This window comes from Onychostoma macrolepis, chromosome 16 (assembly GCF_012432095.1).
Source record: "Onychostoma macrolepis isolate SWU-2019 chromosome 16, ASM1243209v1, whole genome shotgun sequence".
NCBI lineage: Eukaryota > Metazoa > Chordata > Actinopteri > Cypriniformes > Cyprinidae > Onychostoma > Onychostoma macrolepis.
Window position 1 is genome coordinate 26354581 of NC_081170.1, and position 17749 is coordinate 26372329.

The 17749-nt window shown below is 37.0% G+C and overlaps 1 protein-coding gene across 2 annotated transcripts in view; it reads right to left on the bottom strand.

Annotated features, from left to right (window-relative positions):
- The window catches only part of prpf3 (PRP3 pre-mRNA processing factor 3 homolog (yeast)), a 41817-nt gene extending 30874 nt beyond the window's left edge, over positions 1 to 10943 (bottom strand). For both annotated transcript variants that reach the window (XM_058746179.1, XM_058746177.1), the window contains exons 1-2: positions 10719 to 10943; positions 9777 to 9934 (exon numbers count right to left, since the gene is read on the bottom strand). In XM_058746179.1, coding sequence (XP_058602162.1) covers positions 9777 to 9921 — 145 coding nt within the window. In that variant the 5' untranslated portion in view covers positions 9922 to 9934; positions 10719 to 10943. The remainder of the gene's footprint in view (positions 1 to 9776; positions 9935 to 10718) is intronic.
- Between the last annotated feature and the right edge of the window lie 6806 nt (positions 10944 to 17749).

The window sequence follows — 17749 nt, forward strand, 5'->3', positions numbered from 1 at the left end:
ATTTGATCTCCTGCTGATTTTGTACGTTTGCCCACTGACAATGAAATGATTTTAAATGGTAGGTTTATTTGAATAGCAAGAGACAGAATAACAAAAAAAAAAAATCCAGAAAAACGCATTTCAAAAAAGTTATAAATTGATTTGCATTTTAACAAGTCAAATAAGTATTTGATCCCCCATCAATCAGCAAGATTTCTGGCTCCCAGGTGTCTTTTATACAGGTAAGGAGCTGAGATTCTCAGATAATCTCAGTTTGTTACCTGCATAAAAGACAACCTGTCCACAGAAGCAATCAATCAATCAGATTCCAAACTCTCCACCATGGCCAAGACCAAAGAGCTGTCCAAGGATGTCAGGGACAAGATTGTAGACCTACACAAGGCTGGAATGGGCTACAAGATCAAGCAGCTTGGTGAGAAGGTGACAACACTTGGTGCGATTATTTGCAAATGGAAGAAACACAAAATAACTGTCAGTCTCCCTCGGTCTGGAGGGAAAACGCGCATTTTGATGTAATTTTGTCTGTATTTATTCATCCATGCATAAAAAAGCGGAATAAAGCTCAATTTAGTATTCACGCGGTGTGGACGCGGCTGTCTGTGTGCGTGCGCTTCAGATGTGTGCAGAAAACTTCTCACACAGCGCTCGACTGTTCCGCAAACAGTCCCGAGTGTCTTTTATGCTCACCTTGTGCCTTCAGGCAGTCCTTATATCGAGTCCTGATGCATGAGTTTGAATGAGAATGCACGCGTTGGCGGTAATGCATAGACAGACATTATGTGAAAATCTGGACCGTGCCAAAATAAAGGTGCCTATTTATCCCTTGTGCATTGTTCAAATTCACTACCCTTTCGTTATGTTCGGGATGAAAACATCCACTAAATTAAACTGCTGTAAAATTGTATCAGATAAATTTTTTTTTTGCATAAATCTGTTAAAATCAACCTCAGTCCTGATCAAAACTACTAAATGTTTTTAAAAAATCCAGGATTTTTACTCTTTAATTGCCAAGTTCATAAATGTCACTGATTTGGGGAAAAAAAACAAAAAAAACACAAAATGACTTATTTTCAATATAAAAAGTGATTGTGGACTGGATTTTTTTTAACCTTTTAATCACAGTCTTGGACATGTGAAAGATTAGTAACAACACTGGCTTTCATGCATTGTTAGTTTTTGTGCAGCATCAGATTTAAATTTTTTCTCCCTCATTTACTGTTCGTGGCTGTTTTTGCCCCATTGACTTCCATTATAACAACATTTTTTGATTGCAAAGCCATGACACCATATAATCATGCATTCTTGATCGTTGGTGGTTTTCCCTGTTGGGAAGAGGTAAAATTTGTAACTTTTACTGTTGATCACCAGGTAGCACCATTAACCCTTTAGATAGGCCTGTGCAAAAAAAAAGCTTAGTTTCTGGCTTGTATATGGAGTTATATGGAGTATAACAGCATATTATAGTGTGTGTGTGTGTGTGTGTGTGTGAGAGAGAGAGAAAGACCTTTGCGCACTTACCTTGATGCGTCTGAGAAAATCTAAATATGCACCTCAGCTCGCACAACTACATGGAGTAAACAAAAACAAAGTAAGTGTATTTATGCACCTGCTGCCTTTTGATGGTGAGAAGTACAGACTAAACAAAATGCCATCCGGCTGGTCATTTGATGGTGAGAAGAGCAGCAAGCAACATGAGAAAGGGCTTGACTTGTACCGAAGTTTTAGAAATGATTATGCAGCCTGACCCCTCCAGCGAGCTGCAGGATGTATTGTCTTCTCCCTCTGACACCACAGACTCAGGAGAGTTAGATCCTGATTTTGTTGTGGCACCCTCATCATCCTCTCCAGCTTCCACTGAAGGCGAGGAGGATTCAGAGGATCCTGAATCTGGGTGGATTGGGAGAAACGGCGAAGTGTGGTTTTCCACCAACGTGGAGACAACTCCCTTTCTTCAGGCAGCACTTGCATCTGTTGTGGTGGACACACTTGCAAAGAGCACCAAGTGATATGCCGCAAGTACTGCTGGAAAGACTGAACACACACACGTGCACACATACACACTAAATAGTTCGTTTAATTGTTTAGTTCTCCATCCATCCTCAACTCTTGCACCATTGTTCAGTTTATTTGAAGTGGTTGTTGAATTTTGGTTCATAATAAATTGTTCATAAATCTAATGCAGAGTAGATTTTTTACAAAAAAAAAATGGAGAAGCGTATCACTGAAGGATTTTAAGGTTTTAAACTGGCTTTACTGTCAAGAAAAGACAAGCATTTCACACATAGGCCGTCCGTACTTCTCACCATCAAAAGGCAGCAGGTGCATGAATACACTTACTTTGTTTTTGTTTACTCCATGTAGTTGTGAGTAGGGCTGTCGCGATAACCGCAATATTGCAATACCGCGCTATTGATGAGCATAACCGCAGAGGAATGCAACAACCGCGATATTTCAGTGTTTTCTTTTTCGTAAGGTTACGCCCTTGTTTTACACTTCGTGCATGTGTACTGAATATTAGTAATGATAACAATGTGTATCATGCTGATTTGCACAGAGGCTCAGTAAATTTGCACTTAACAAGCCTAAACAGACAGCGAATGAGAGAGAGATCGACTGATCGCGTGCGATTACCTGCGTCTGTCCTTCAGGCCAAGTCATATGTGAAAACATGTTGTCATGTCCAAGGAAAGCGAAATCTGTCTTAGCATCGACGCTCTGCTGGTCAGCTGAGCCTTTAAAAGTGGCGCTCAAAGTTAAAATGATTTAAACAGCGTGTTTCATTACAAATCTCTGAATGAATCAGCGCTTTTGAACGTGTAGTTGAATGAAGACTCACTCAAAGACAGTCTCTTGCCGCCACCTTGAGGCGAAACAATGAAGCTGCACTGACTGACAGCCGTCTAGAACACGCAGGTGAAATATCAACAGAAAAATGATCTTGTCAGTCAGATTCGAGGATCAGAACTAACTGTTATATTTATATATATGTTATGTGGACCGTTTTGTCGTCATTCTCTTCTGTTTACTTCACTTCCTGTTTCAACGCGATTTAGTTTCGGTTTTATATATATATATATATATATATATATATATATATATATATATATATATATGTATATATATGTATATGTATATGTATGTGTGTGTGTATATGTGTGCGCGGTAATACCGCATACCGCGCTATTGAGCCACTCAAAATTACCGCAAGGGAAATTCCTTAACCGCGACAGCCCTAGTTGTGAGAGCTGAGGTGCATATTTTCATTTTCTCAGACGCATCAAGGTAAGTGCGTAAAGGTCTTTCTCTCACACACACTATAATATGCTGTTATACTCCATATAACTCCATATACAAGCCAGAAACTAAGCTTTTTTTTTGCACAGGCCTATCTAAAGGGTTAATGGTGCTACCTGGTGATCAACAGTAAAAGTTACAAATTTTACCTCTTCCCAACAGGGAAAACCACCAACGATCAAGGATGCATGATTATATGGTGTCATGGCTTTGCAATCAAAAAATGTTGTTATAATGGAAGTCAATGGGGCAAAAACAGCCACGAACAGTAAATGAGGGAGAAAAAGTTTAAATCTGATGCTGCACAAAAACTAACAATGCATGAAAGCCAATGTTGTTACTAATCTTTCACATGTCCAAGACTGTGATAAAAGGTAAAAAAAAATCCAGTCCACAATCACTGTTTATATTGAAAAGTCATTTTGTGTGTTTTTTCCCCCAAATCAGTGACATCATTTATGAACTTGGCAATTAAAGAGTAAAAATCCTGGATTTTTTAAAAACATTTAGTAGTTTTGATCAGGACTGAGGTTGATTAATAGATTTATGCAAAAAAAATAGAAAAAAAATATTTATCTGATACATTTTTACAGCAGTTTAATTTAGTGGATGTTTTCATCCCGAACATAACGAAAGGGTAGTGAATTTGCCCACAGTTTATGGTTGAGTTCTTGAACATTTTCAAAGCATTTTCTCAAAATGTGTGTAAAAATAAGATGTGTCACCAAAAATCATTCCATTTGCTGAAACACAGAGAAAGTTGTGGCCAAATTAAGACTCAACAGCACCCCATAGTGGATGAAAACGTCCCCAACAGCACATAAGGGTTATACTACAGATATCGATATTTTAAGCGTGGCATCGATGCATCGTATCGTCAGACATCGTATTGATATATCGAGCCATATAGATGAATCATTACACCCCTAATGTACAGGCCCGTCTGAAGTTTGCCAATGATTCAGAGGAGAACTGGGTGAAAGTGTTGTGGTCAGATGAGACCAAAATCAAGCTCTTTGGCATCAACTCAACTCGCTGTGTTTGGAGGAGGAGGAATGCTGCCTATTACCCCAAAAACACCATCCCCACCGTCAAACACAGCGATGGAAACATTATGCTTTGGGGGTGTTTTTCTGCTAAGTGGACAGGACAACTGCACCGCATCAAAGGGACGATGGACGGGGCCATGTACCGTCAGGGCCAGGTCATTGAAGCCAGCCAGGGCATTGAAAATGGGTCGTGGATGGGTATCCCAGCATGACAATGACCCAAAACACACGGCCAAAGCAACAAAGGAGTGGCTCAAAAAGAAGCACATTAAGGTCCTGGAGTGGCCTAGCCAGTACAGGCCAACTACAAGGAACGTCTGACCTCTGTGATTGCCAACAAGGGTTTTGCCACCAAGTACTGTGTCATGTTTTGCGAAGGGGTCAAATACTTATTTGACTCATTAAAATGCAAATCAAACTTTTTTGAAATGCGTTTTTCTGGATTTTTTTTGTTGTTGTTGTTGTTCTGTCTCTCACTGTTCAAATAAACATCACTAAAATGATAGACTGATCATTTCTTGATCTGTACTGATCGTACAAAATCAGCAGGGGATTAGCATACAGTTTCATGTTATTAAAGAACATATAATTTTATATGCAGAGTCTTGTAATCCCAGGAAAGTACCCAGATGCGGAACTGTACATTTAAATGCTGACAAATGAACACTATCGTAACTGTTTAGGCAGTTAAGCCCAATTTATACTTCTGCGTTGGACCTACGCCGTAGCCTCTACGCCGTAAGCTGTGCGTCGGTTTTCATTTATACTTTTGCGTCGTCGTCCACGTTGACGTGCAGTACACGTGCGAACCGCTAGAATGCAGTGTCCACCGGCATGTTGCTTGTGAACCCGCAGTACCATGGCAAAAGCCGAAGAACAAGTGGCTCGTCGGAGAAGCATAGCCGTGACGGTGGCAAATAAATATCAAATAATTAAATCATTATTTAAAACTACAAAAAGGAGACAACAACGGAACAGGAGAAGATGGCATTCTTACAATCTCCATAAGGACGTGTACCACGGCAGATGTTGTCGCGGACAACTAGTGATGTATAATGCTATAGTATAACAAATGATAAGACACTTGTTCTTTGCTTTGTTTTATTTTAAATAAGAAGGTATGACATTAAACTATATTACAGTGCTCATAAACGCACACAAAACTCAAGTGCATATGGAGGGAGGGGTTCTAGCAGACCAATCACAGCGCTTGCGGTCCGCGTAGAATTGATGCGCTGTTAGATTTTTGGAGAGGTGCACGTCAGATACGGCGTAGGTTACGGCGCAGGCCTGTGCGTCTCTGCGTAGGCTATGGCGTAGGTTCGACGCAGAAGTATAAATTGGGCTTTAGGCTAATCTCTTAAACGACGTCTTAATGGTATTCTTGATAATCAATATCTTGCCTTCAGAGCCATGAACACATTTTTAAAATCTTATAAAAATTTTAAAGCCTTTATTATTTCTCAACTCTGTGCAGTAAAATTCACATTATTATAGGTTCACTTTTCATTCATGAAGACTACATGAAGAAATGGGCCAAAAACGTGCCTGGGCGAAAAATAAAGACTTAAGAAGAAAATGAAATTACCGTTATAACCAGGAGATGGCGGTATAGGATCAATTGGCTGCAGCTGCCATTTCAACTACCTAGTTTTTTCATGTCTTCTGATTCATTATTAAATAAATATTAGGGATGCATCGGTTGACCGGCCATAAATCGGTTTTTGTCTTTTTTCCGGTCGATTTTTCCGGAAGTGCGCCCGCGTGCACAGACTACATTTGTAGGCCTAATCATTCGCGAACATGTAATTTGTGTGGAAGTATTTCGAAATCTGTGCGCAGGACGTGAAGATTGCAATCTGCAATGTCTGCAAAGGACAAGTTAATCGCGGATAAATAAGAGCCGCTTTCCTGCACTCGCTGAAGTTGCGCGAGCGTACCTGTCCGCGCCCTGCACAAGCATAGACAGTGAACGTTTGTTCAGCTCCGCTTCTCATGTGTTGGATGAGAAACGAAACAGACTAACTTGTGACAAAGCTGAAATGCTTGTTTTTGTAAAGAAGAACTCTTATACACTTTTGAAAAGCCAGAAGTAAACATCGGTTCTGTAAGATATAGGATGATTAGGCCTATTTTTATTTTACCTTAAAATTACATTGACTTAATTTGATTTAAAAGCACCTGCTGTAGCATCTTTGTTTTACTCATTGCACTAAACATTATTTGATTTAACATTTTGGAATAATATATTCATATAGCCAACTTTGTTTTTATTTAGTTTCACTGGTAAATACCTTTTTTTCTTTATACCAAATTTAAAAATGAAAACAAATGCTGAATGCTGATTAAGTAACATCTTTGTTTGAAGTGTTGAATGTGTTTTGATTGTGCTGTTTGGATTGTGGAACTGTGCAGTTGTTACCTTTAAAATTACATGGTTACAGTTAATGTATTCATTTAAGGCCAGTTTATAGATTCAACCTAATTTAAAAACAAAAGCTAAATGCTTTTGTCAGTACCTGTGTTTGTATTGAATGTAACCTACTTACTGAGCAGTTACTGCTGTTAATTTCAGATGGTTACAGTTATTTTCAATAGCCAAAACCCAGTTTGGCCTGTTAAATAGCCTACCAAATAAACATCTTGTTTATGTATAAATAGATAGAATTTACATTCTATCTTGTTTGTTGCTTTGATTAAAAAAAATCGGAAATCGGTATCGGAATCGGGCGGTTTGCTTGTAAAAAATCGGTATCGGAATCGGCCATGAAAAATCATGATCGTGCATCACTAATAAATATTATAACAAATTTAGTACTTTATCGCACTGAATAGCTGAATTATTTAAATACAAAATAAATAAGTTGGTATAACAATAATGCATTCAATATTTTGAAATGGTTAGATTTAATTTAACAACTACATTGTTTAAGTTTTATCCAACACAGACTTGCTGCTGTAGTTTTGTTAGTCTGAATCACATAATGCACAGCTCTATTTTGACATCGGCTCATCAGATGATTCATTCCGTTGCCACTGTCAATCACGTTTGTCATTCCTGAAACAGTATACGTGGATATTTGGTTCTCTTAGACTAATAAAACTTTTCTCCACATTGTTAATGGATTATGTAGTAGAGAAACCGAGCAAAGGTTTCGGCACAGTACAGTTGACCGGAAATGACTGAGCTGGTTTATCTAAAACCAGTAAGTAATAGTGCATATGGTCAATTGCACGATTATCAAAACAAAAATGGGTCACACTTTATATTAGGTGGCCTTAACTACTATGTACTTGCATCCAAAAATAAGTACAATGTACTTATTGTGTTCATACTGTATTGCAAAACACTATTGCTGCTATGGTTATGGACAGGTTTGGTGGTATGGGTAGGTTTAAGGGTGGGTTAAGGTGTAAGGGATGGGTCAACAGTGTAATTATAAAATGTAATTACAGAAATTAATTACATATAGGTATTTTTAAAAATATAAGTACAATGTAAAAACATGTACACAATAAGTGCATTGTACCAAATAATTAATTCAAATGTAAGTGCATAGTAGTTAAAGCCACCTAATATAAAGTGGGACCCAAAAATGCACTGCATGATCAAACATTTAGGTGAGATAAATATATTTTTTTTGAAAAATGTCAAAAAAAAAAAATGCGCCCCTCCACCCCTCAAATTAAAAAAATCCCTTCTCACAAGAGTCACCTAAGAGGGGAACTCATTTTCAGAAATGAAATTCAGGCCCTGAATAAATGTCTAAAAATCTTGATTGGATCATTACTATAAATAATTTTACATGATAAAAAGAAGGCTTTAAAAAGATCTGTATTGGTGATCGAATCGGCAGATGCTGCTTTCTGTGATCGGCCTCAAAAATCCTGATCGGAGCACCCCTAGTGCGAGTGTGTGTGTGTGTGTGTGTGTGTGTGTGTGTGTGTATGTATATATATATATATAGGAAATATTAACTGGAAATCACTGCACAAGTAAAAAAAAGTCTTTAGGAAGGAAGAAACTTTTTCAACTGGTGAGACTGACTGTTTCTTCCATCTATCCAGACATTCACCCCTAAATTATAGGGCTGGGACAATAAATCGATGCAGAATCAATTCCTGGATCGATTCTGAGAATCGATTCAGGGTTCCCACACCTTGGTTAACTTCAAATTCAAGGACCTTCCAAGGACTTTCCAGGTCCAATATCCTCAAATTCAAGGACTTAATGTGGGGACACATTTCAAGTGAGAGCAAAGGTTACATCGCGTCACCTTGTAAGATACATTGTTACAGTTTTCATGTGTCAAACACAACCATGCAAAAAAGCAATTTATTTATTTTTTTTGCATTTATTTTTGGCCATATGACAGAAATCTGATATTTGTTTTGCATAAAATTGAATAATATTTGGTACATACTATACTGTATTCTAAAATGATCTGATATTAACTTTTACATGGATTTTATTGAAAAGAGCTTAGGCTCATGTAACCAGAAGTTTTAAGATATATGAATATGCTTTTAAGTTTTTCTTGCCTCATGGCTTTACATTATCTTAACAAGCAAAGTAATTCAACATTACATCCTTTGGATCTCTGGCAAGCCATTCTTTGTAATCTTCTTTGGGGAGCCAAGTATCTTGAAATTTTCATTTTCCAGTCATCACGTTTCAGCCTATTTTTGCAATGTTTCACGGTGTGTCTGTGAAACGTTGAGGTACCATCTTAGTAGTTTTGTGTGCGTGTGAACGTCATGGCAACGAACAACACAAAGTACCTCACGTGGGAAACACTTAACGTAATGCATAAATGTGCAGCGTAAATCAAGCAAGCTAGTATGCATAAAGTGTTGGCGAAATAACACATTAGCGCACAAAATAACACATAATTCCAATAATATGGAATTTTCAAGGACCTGTATCCATGTTTGTTTATTTTCAAAAACTTCCCAGGGCCTTGAAAATTTTTTATCAGATTCACAAACTTTCAAGGATTTCAAGGACTCGTGGGAACTTTCCGAATGCATCACGATTCCTCTGGAATCGATTCTGAGCTTAGATTTTAACAGCAGATGGCGCTCTGCTCTACTTTTTATTTGCACATTCAAATGCTCATGAAGAAGAGCGCTTGAGCGGTCGGCTGAGTCTGTAATTTCACCTCGGCTCAGATTGCGTTTATGACACGAGATTAATGTAAACACAGCCCACCCTTGTAATTCGCTTCAACCTTTTCGAATTTTATGAATGATTATTTTATGTTCATGTCTGCTGTTCAAAACTAAGCTCAGAATTGATTCCAGAGGAATCGCGATGCATTCGAAAAAACTCAGAATCGATTCTGCATCGATTTATCATCCCAGCCCTACTAAAGTAGAACTACCATGGCATCATTATATCTGTACTAGATATCTACAAGGTGAGCTTCTTACCTGTGGTTTTTCTTTTGTCCAGGCCTTTTCCTACACAATGTAACGCTGCTGTGACCACAGTGGGTTCAGAAAAACCAAGGACCTTCTTTACTGTGCGTTCCACCCATGGCCTCAGCTCGTCAACCTCACGCTTGGGCAGAGACATGCTGGGGGAAAATCTAACAAACAAACAAAATGCAATACTAATATCACAAACTTGCTTTAGTATATGATTAGTTTCGCATTAATAGATAAGTCTTATGGTTCAGTTTAGTCTGTAATTGTTCTCAATGATCTTCAATGACAAATTATGCCTAACAGTTGGAAAATGTTTTGCATCATTTATGAATGTGATTACAACTGATGTACGCACAATTATACATTCTTCACAATCCCCTTTCTGATAGCTCCAATTCACTAAACACACTTTGAATTGCCAGAAAGATGTAGTCGCAAAATCACACAAAAAAAGTATTTATAATGTAAATATGCAGAATTGAAACATATAGAATCAAACAATTATTTACTACAAGTTACTACAAACACGGACTGACCAAAAATCCTTCTTTCAAACATTATACTGTAATCAGTCTGCCTTCGAATCAGTGCAACAAATTGATGCATGATTCAGTTCAATGGTGTAACGTTAATTAGCCTCAAGAGATTACTTAAGCGGCTCTAAACCTATAAACATACGAGGCCTGTACACCTGTAATAAGTTTTCAAAGAAGCAAAGGCATCGCAAAAATATCATAGTTTCTATAATTAGTGTTATGCCCGAAAATGTATTTTGTGTAATACTTTGATTATAACAGTCGTGGTTACCAAATTGCTACATTTTATTACAATAACAACTATAACTGTAGCAACTATAACATTTTGACAGATGTTATGATTACCATGATAATGTTTTAAAGAAGGTTTTCGGTAGCAAACGAATCGAACCTCAACATAAACACTTACCTCTCACTTTATTCAGCTGTTTACAGCGACCTAAAGAATTTCTTCGTTACTATTTAATTCTCGTTTTTTTCGTCCGCCACACCAAATTACGTTGATTTAAAAAAAAAAACGATAGTTATTTAAGGCTACAAAATATTCTGAAATGTTTCTAGACTTCTCTACTCCCACGGTGTCCGCTGAACGTTTTCCAACGGCGAAACGGAAACGGAAGTCTCTGGTGAAAATTTCCGCCGGAAAGCCACGCATTTACGCCTGCCACACCATAGATATAGTAAGTACCTAGACGCCTCATTGGCCGCTCGACTGTAAGTCAACGGCGCCGCCATATTGGTGCGGGCAACTCTCCATAACTCTCACATCGGGACAGAAGGAAACATACCTGACTCGTCGGCAGCATGGGCATCTACAAACCGTCGCACAATAATAAAAACAGATCTCGGGGTATTATCTTTCTCAGGTAAGACTAAACCGTTGTTTCTGGATATTTTTTGGTCATTTGTAGCATTATGTTGACAGCTTAATTAGCCACCAGTGTTAGACTATTAATAGCTAACGTTAGCGATATCGCTAAGCTGTGAAAGCTGAGACTTTATAAGAAATCAAAGTTTAAACGAATTCTTATTAAGTTTTAACTTATATTGTAGTTTATATCATAAACTAAATTGTGTTATGAGCACAATATGTACAGTGAGCACTTTGACAAAGCAGTGTCAGACTGTCAGGATAGGGATGGAGCTAAATCATCTCTCTTTAATTTCACTACTCATTTGCAAAGAGTAAGTTTATCATCACTAGATTATAAGGATTTCATAGACTGATTTTATATATATATATATATATATATATATATATATATATATATATATATATATATATTAGCCAACTGCAAACAGGACAACGCAAGCCTTAAGGAAAGCTGAAGAAAGCCTGTTCTCTGCATTTCCAAGAGACTATACCTTCACAGCCTAATGTTGTATTTGTACTAGTTAAAACCCAGAATAGCCCTGAATGAATGGCCAGAATGACCCTCATCATATTCAAACCACTCCCTCTCCCCGGAACAGACTTCCAGGAGCATTTTTTAACCTTTGTAAGGGTAATTTTTATAACAATATAATTACCTTATTAAATGTTTCTGTCGTTTTTGTCAAATATTTAAAAATAACCAGTTTCTTCAGTCAATCACAATACTATAGACTGCATTTAAAATTATTTACACAGGCTGTTTAATGCTGATCATGTACTGTAAAACTGCATAATGTAAATAGCCTAGAAATGAGAAACACAGGAACTCCTTAGTGAGTGAAGTTGCAATATCATGACAAAATCATTGTTGATTATTGCTCTTTATGTTGTAATAATGATTATTAATTTTGATTAATAGAAAGTTTTTTGGGGGGGAGCATGTCATATTCTGGTCTGTGTTAAACATAACTATACTTTGAAATTTTGTTGTACAACGTAAACTGCACACACACACGCCCCAAACATTCCTATGTAGTAACATATATTGAAAAATAAACAACTGTTTCAAAATTTGTATTTTCTGCATGGGTGTGTGTAATTTGCATTGTAGAGCAAAATGTCAAGCACCGTCAAGTTGTTTACATTATTTTGCTCATTAATTGAAAAATATAGGAAACTTTTGCGGAAGCAGTGGAGAATTAGTCTTTATTAGTCAGGTTTTGACGTCACAACTAATATATATATATATATATATATATATAAAATATTATACTCAAGGAGCTCATTAATTAAACACAATTTGGAATTCATGACCATAATTTTTGGCTTGTCATTAGTTGTGTCTTTGTTTAATAATTATTACACAAATACCATTATAAAACTGTACTTTTCACGATTATTTCATTTACTTTATAATTTACTATTAATTTATTCTTCGTTATTGTCTATTCTTTATTATTCCACCCTTGATATTACATATTCTACTTGCTATTATTCATCTATTGTTATTCATTTATTTATTATGGTATTACACATATAATTTGTGCTATTATGAATCTATTATATCACTTATGTTATTGTGCTGTTGTACTCACTTTTTATATTATTCACTTTACTACAACTTGTACTACATATACTTTTTAATATTACATATCACTTTTACTATATCTTTACTGTGCACTGTTTCAGTGCATAATATTTTACCACTGTAACTGTAAGTTTTACTGGATCCATAAAGGATTATCAGTTACATTTGTTATTGTTTGTTGTGGAGTTTATATCTGTATAGAGTGCTATGAAAATAAAAAGCAGACTACCAGTGTGTCACTTTTTGATTTGTATTTGCAGTATTTCAAAGGGAATGAGCTCTGACCTGAGGCACAATAAAAGCTAAAATGCTGGGGTTGAAGACAGAGAAAGCAATGAAACAACTTAACTTAATTTAATGTAGGCCTACATTAAAATTACATTACATGTATATGTCACATTACATATTACATTGTTAGAATTGTTAACCGAAAAAATCAACCAAATCAGTGTGAGTGTGAGCTTTCACAATTTCTTAAGAAAATTAATAATTTCCCAAGCCTAACTAAATAACTGAAGGCAGAGTTATTTTTAACTCCATGTAGATCACACTGAAATCGGTTGATAAATGTAAAGGTTATCGTGTTTTTATCCCGAAAAAAAACCCACAGCACCCCCGTTTACCTCCATTTGTTTTTAAGGCAGTCTTGCCCTCACAAAAAGGGCGGACGCGTTGACTTATGGCAGCAACGGCTCAAAGAGGCCAATGAGGCGTCTAGGTATTTTATATCTACGGGCCACACTACTGCCATCTGTTGACCTGGAGTTATTTGATTTATACACAGGATTTACCCAGCCAAATATTATTTGGTAAAATTTAAATCTGATATTGATTTTAAGTTTAGTTTAGTTTTATGTATTATTTGTATTATATGTATTATTTATATCTTAGAAAACGGCAAAGAAAAGCACAGTCACGTTTACATAATAAATCTTATTTTTTACATGCAAAATGTCATATTCACAAATGTAAGTTTTTTTTTTTTAGGAAGGAAATTGAGCATTATATTGGTACTATATGATTTTCTATGAAACAAACAGCAACTAAAACGGCCTAGCATACCGCTTTAGCTTATTTTAAGTATTGCCAAAAGTCTTAATTTTTTTATATATTCTCTGTTTGGCTTTATAATTAGTCTCTCTGTTGTCGTGTTAGATCAAGGACAGATCAGAGGTAACTGATATGGTCAAACTAACTCAATAACTCACACCACATACACACAGACACATTTATACACTCATAGGGGACTGTTGTCCCAAATACACAGTGGAGACGCACACACACACACATGTGCGCTGGCCCAAATACAGCCAAGCCTGGAGAATGGAATAAGTTGTTCACTAATCAGCATCACTTACCACCTTCACCCTTCAGAAGAAAAATGAAAACACACTGCACAACTTCATACACACAGCTCAGAACTCACAGAGTGTCACAATTATCTCTCAGTTAAGAACAGAGAATGCCTGGTAGCATAGACTATATCAACAATGTGCTCAAAGAGCATAAAGTGATTTGATTACTCAAATACTGGTTTACTAAAACAACACATTCTGTCTGTCCACTTTTAGCTCCCTTTCTCTCTTCTGAATTACAAAGCAAATTTAATGACAATTCTGATTTTCTAGTTATATGTTCTCTTTTATTTTTATTTGCTTAAATTTTATTACTGTAGAATAATAATGACAGTGAAGAATGAGATTATTTTCTATTAAAATAAAGAACCACATTTTCTTTAAGCAGTTAGGATTTTACTATTACTGTAATGGACTCGATCTAGGTTGTTTCTATGGCCTGAGATGCTAATAGGCTCTAGCATTCCTGTCACTCTATACAGGATAAGCCGGTTGGATAGTTTTATGCAACTCTTCTGAATGACTGAGATTTGTCAATGGTTAACCGTGCTTATTGTTTTACACATTATGCAAGTCAGTACCTGGGTAAAAAAAAAACAGGTAAGTTCATTACCATATTTCTTTAATGAATTCAAATGCTAGTGTGTATGTGGATTATGAATGTGAAACACCACAGCATGGAACAAAACCACAGAATGTGCCAAATTAAAGAGATGTCACTACAGCCAATCAACAACCATTTCACTTTCCTCTACTATCTATAAAACAATTCACTTATACACTAATAATTGTGAATATTGTGATAAATGTGAGTAATATGTTGTTATGCAGTTAGTGTATATTAATGCTATATTATTGTATGTTTTTTTTTTTTTCTCATTTTATGGGGAAGTCTATGCATGTGTGATTTAATTATGCATTTGTTTGTGACAGCAGTGTTGCTGAATGTGTGTGTGGGCAGCTTGCGTGAGTACTAATGGAGCGCTCTGAATGAACACAGCAGGGGGAGAGAGACAGACTCGACAGAGTCAGTCATTACGAGTGAGTAAGCACATCACCCACTCCACTTTTATTCAACCCTTTCTCCTTCAGACATACACAATAATCCCAGCAGTTTACCCCAATTAATTTTTGTCATTTCTGTTATTAATGTTATTCAGTTAATTTTAAAATGTGCAATTTTAGTAAAACATTTATGAAAACTTAAAAAATAATAAAGATTTTGTGTACATACAAAAATATATTTGCGTTTTGCACATGGAAATTCTTTTAGTTGCATAAAATGTCATCATTCAAGCATTCCAAAGTAATATGAAGTCACCTTCTCTTCCCTTAAATGTCCTACAGTGTGTACTACTGTGTAGGACCTACGCAGCAGGACACACACAAGACACAAGCAATACATTCTCCACACCCCCCCCTTGCTATTTGCCCCTAGTTTCTGTCCTCCAATAGAGGAGAAGAGGGGCAGATGGAGGGTGGGATGGAGAGGGAGGCGGAGGGTGGGATGGAGAGGGAGATGGTGTGGCAGTAGGAAGGAGGTTTGGGGGTGGGGGTAGTATGGGTTGCTCTCTGCCTAAAACTGCTTGGATACAAGAGGGGAGGGGTGTCTATGTACATGTGGGTGTGTGTCAAAGAGAGTGTGTGCATGGCATGCTTTATTTCAGATTTGGAAAAATGCGTAGTTAGTTTTTGTATATGTAGACTGGCATGCATGGTTATGTATTTATAGGAGAGTATTTAATGTGTTGATTTTCTGTAAATGCATGTATAGTGAAAGTGTGTATATGTAAATGTGCAGAGTGTGGATGTGTGTGATCTTTGTGGAGTACAAATTCTGCTTCTGTGTAGAAGTTGCAGTGATTTAAATAAACCAAAACCTGGACAGTCTCATGGTATTTTGCACATATAGCAATTGGGTGTGTGTGTGTGCGCGCGTTTTTGTGACAAATGAGGACATAAATTTGTATAATGACAAGGGTATGACAGGTATTACAAGGAGAAGGAGACTTTTCAGGACATTACCCCATGTCCCCACTTTTCAGAACGCTTATAAATCACACAGAATGGAGTGTATTGAAAATCTGAAATAGCACAAAGTTTCCTGTAAGAGGTAGGGTTAGGTGTAGGGTTGGTGTAGTAGGGCAATAGCACATACAGTTTGTACAGTATAAAAACCATTATGCCTATGGGATATCCCCACTTTCCACAAAAACAAAAGTGTGTGTGTGTGTACCTGTTTTAATTCTTTCCGTAGAGACCAGAAACCTATACGTGTATGCAAAAATAAACTGTCAATTAACCAAGTTTAGGCCTGTGTATAATTAACCATGTATAATTAATCATTTACAAAACAAACAAAAATTTAATGGTTTTATTTAAAGGGCCTATTCTTTTTATCCTTTGTTCATTTTATCCTTTTACGAGTTGGGGTTTCATCCTGTTTGTGTACTTTGTGTGTGCATGTACACATCTGAAGGTTGGTCACATGATAGGCTGGTGATGGTGATTATTAATAAAACAGGAAAAAATCTGTCTGTTCTGTAGTTACCATGGCTACAAGAAAAGTTTTGCCAAAATAGAATCTGGTGGTTCAGATCCAGATTTAAATCAGTTCTGAATGAATTTAACTTGCATTATATTTCATTTGAATTGAACTGTTTTGTTTAATAAAAATGCAATGAAGAGTAAAGATTGTAATTCCCGGGCTAAATCACCCTAAAGGCATTGGCACATGAAAACAAACACACAGCTCATACTCCCACATACATTCACTTGTACTTATGATGAGCCAAAACCGGGAGCAGCTGGGATGAGGTTAAATCCCACTCAGTCCAACCAGATTAAAACAGCCAAGTCTACAAGTTCAAAATCTGTACCCCCTGCAGAACACAGTTGGCTTATGCCGAGTTCACACTGCACGATTTTAGCCCGATTTTTCACTCGCCGACAGGTTTTGATAAATCGCCGACAAATGCCCGAAATCGGAAGGAAATCGGAGCTCGCAGTGTGAATTATCAAAGACGTGATCTGAGGGAATCGCCGACACGTCGGCGGCCCGCGAAATATTTGGCATGCTAAATATCTGGAGCTGTCGGCGATTCACAATCCTGCTGTGTGCAATGATTTCTGACTGAAAACTACATCGGCGATGACCTTCAGCCAATGAGAGACAAAGATACAGGGCAGAGGGAAGTTCGGTGAGAAGTTATATCAGTATTTTAATATGTACAATTATACAACCCATTCTCACACCCAACTCGTCACATATTGAAGCTTGGTCAGGACCACTTGGCGTCGCTTTTTGACGCTCAAGGTACCCCTTACTGAAGCACTCCTTCAACTACCTGCCTTTTATTAATAATAACCATCACTAGCCTATCACGTGACCAACGTTCAGGTGCTTCGGAGGCTGACACACACACTCAAAGATGTGTAGGCATGCACACACAAAGAAATACACAAACAGGATGAAACCCCATCTCAGTATAGACCTTTGCCTGAGTAGACCTCGGTCTCATAGCAGCGGTTCTAAACCACATCTGCCACATTTGAAAATAATGCAAACAATGTGAAAATGAGTATCTCAAACCTGTCCTGGAAGTTTGTAGGATGTTAGCTCT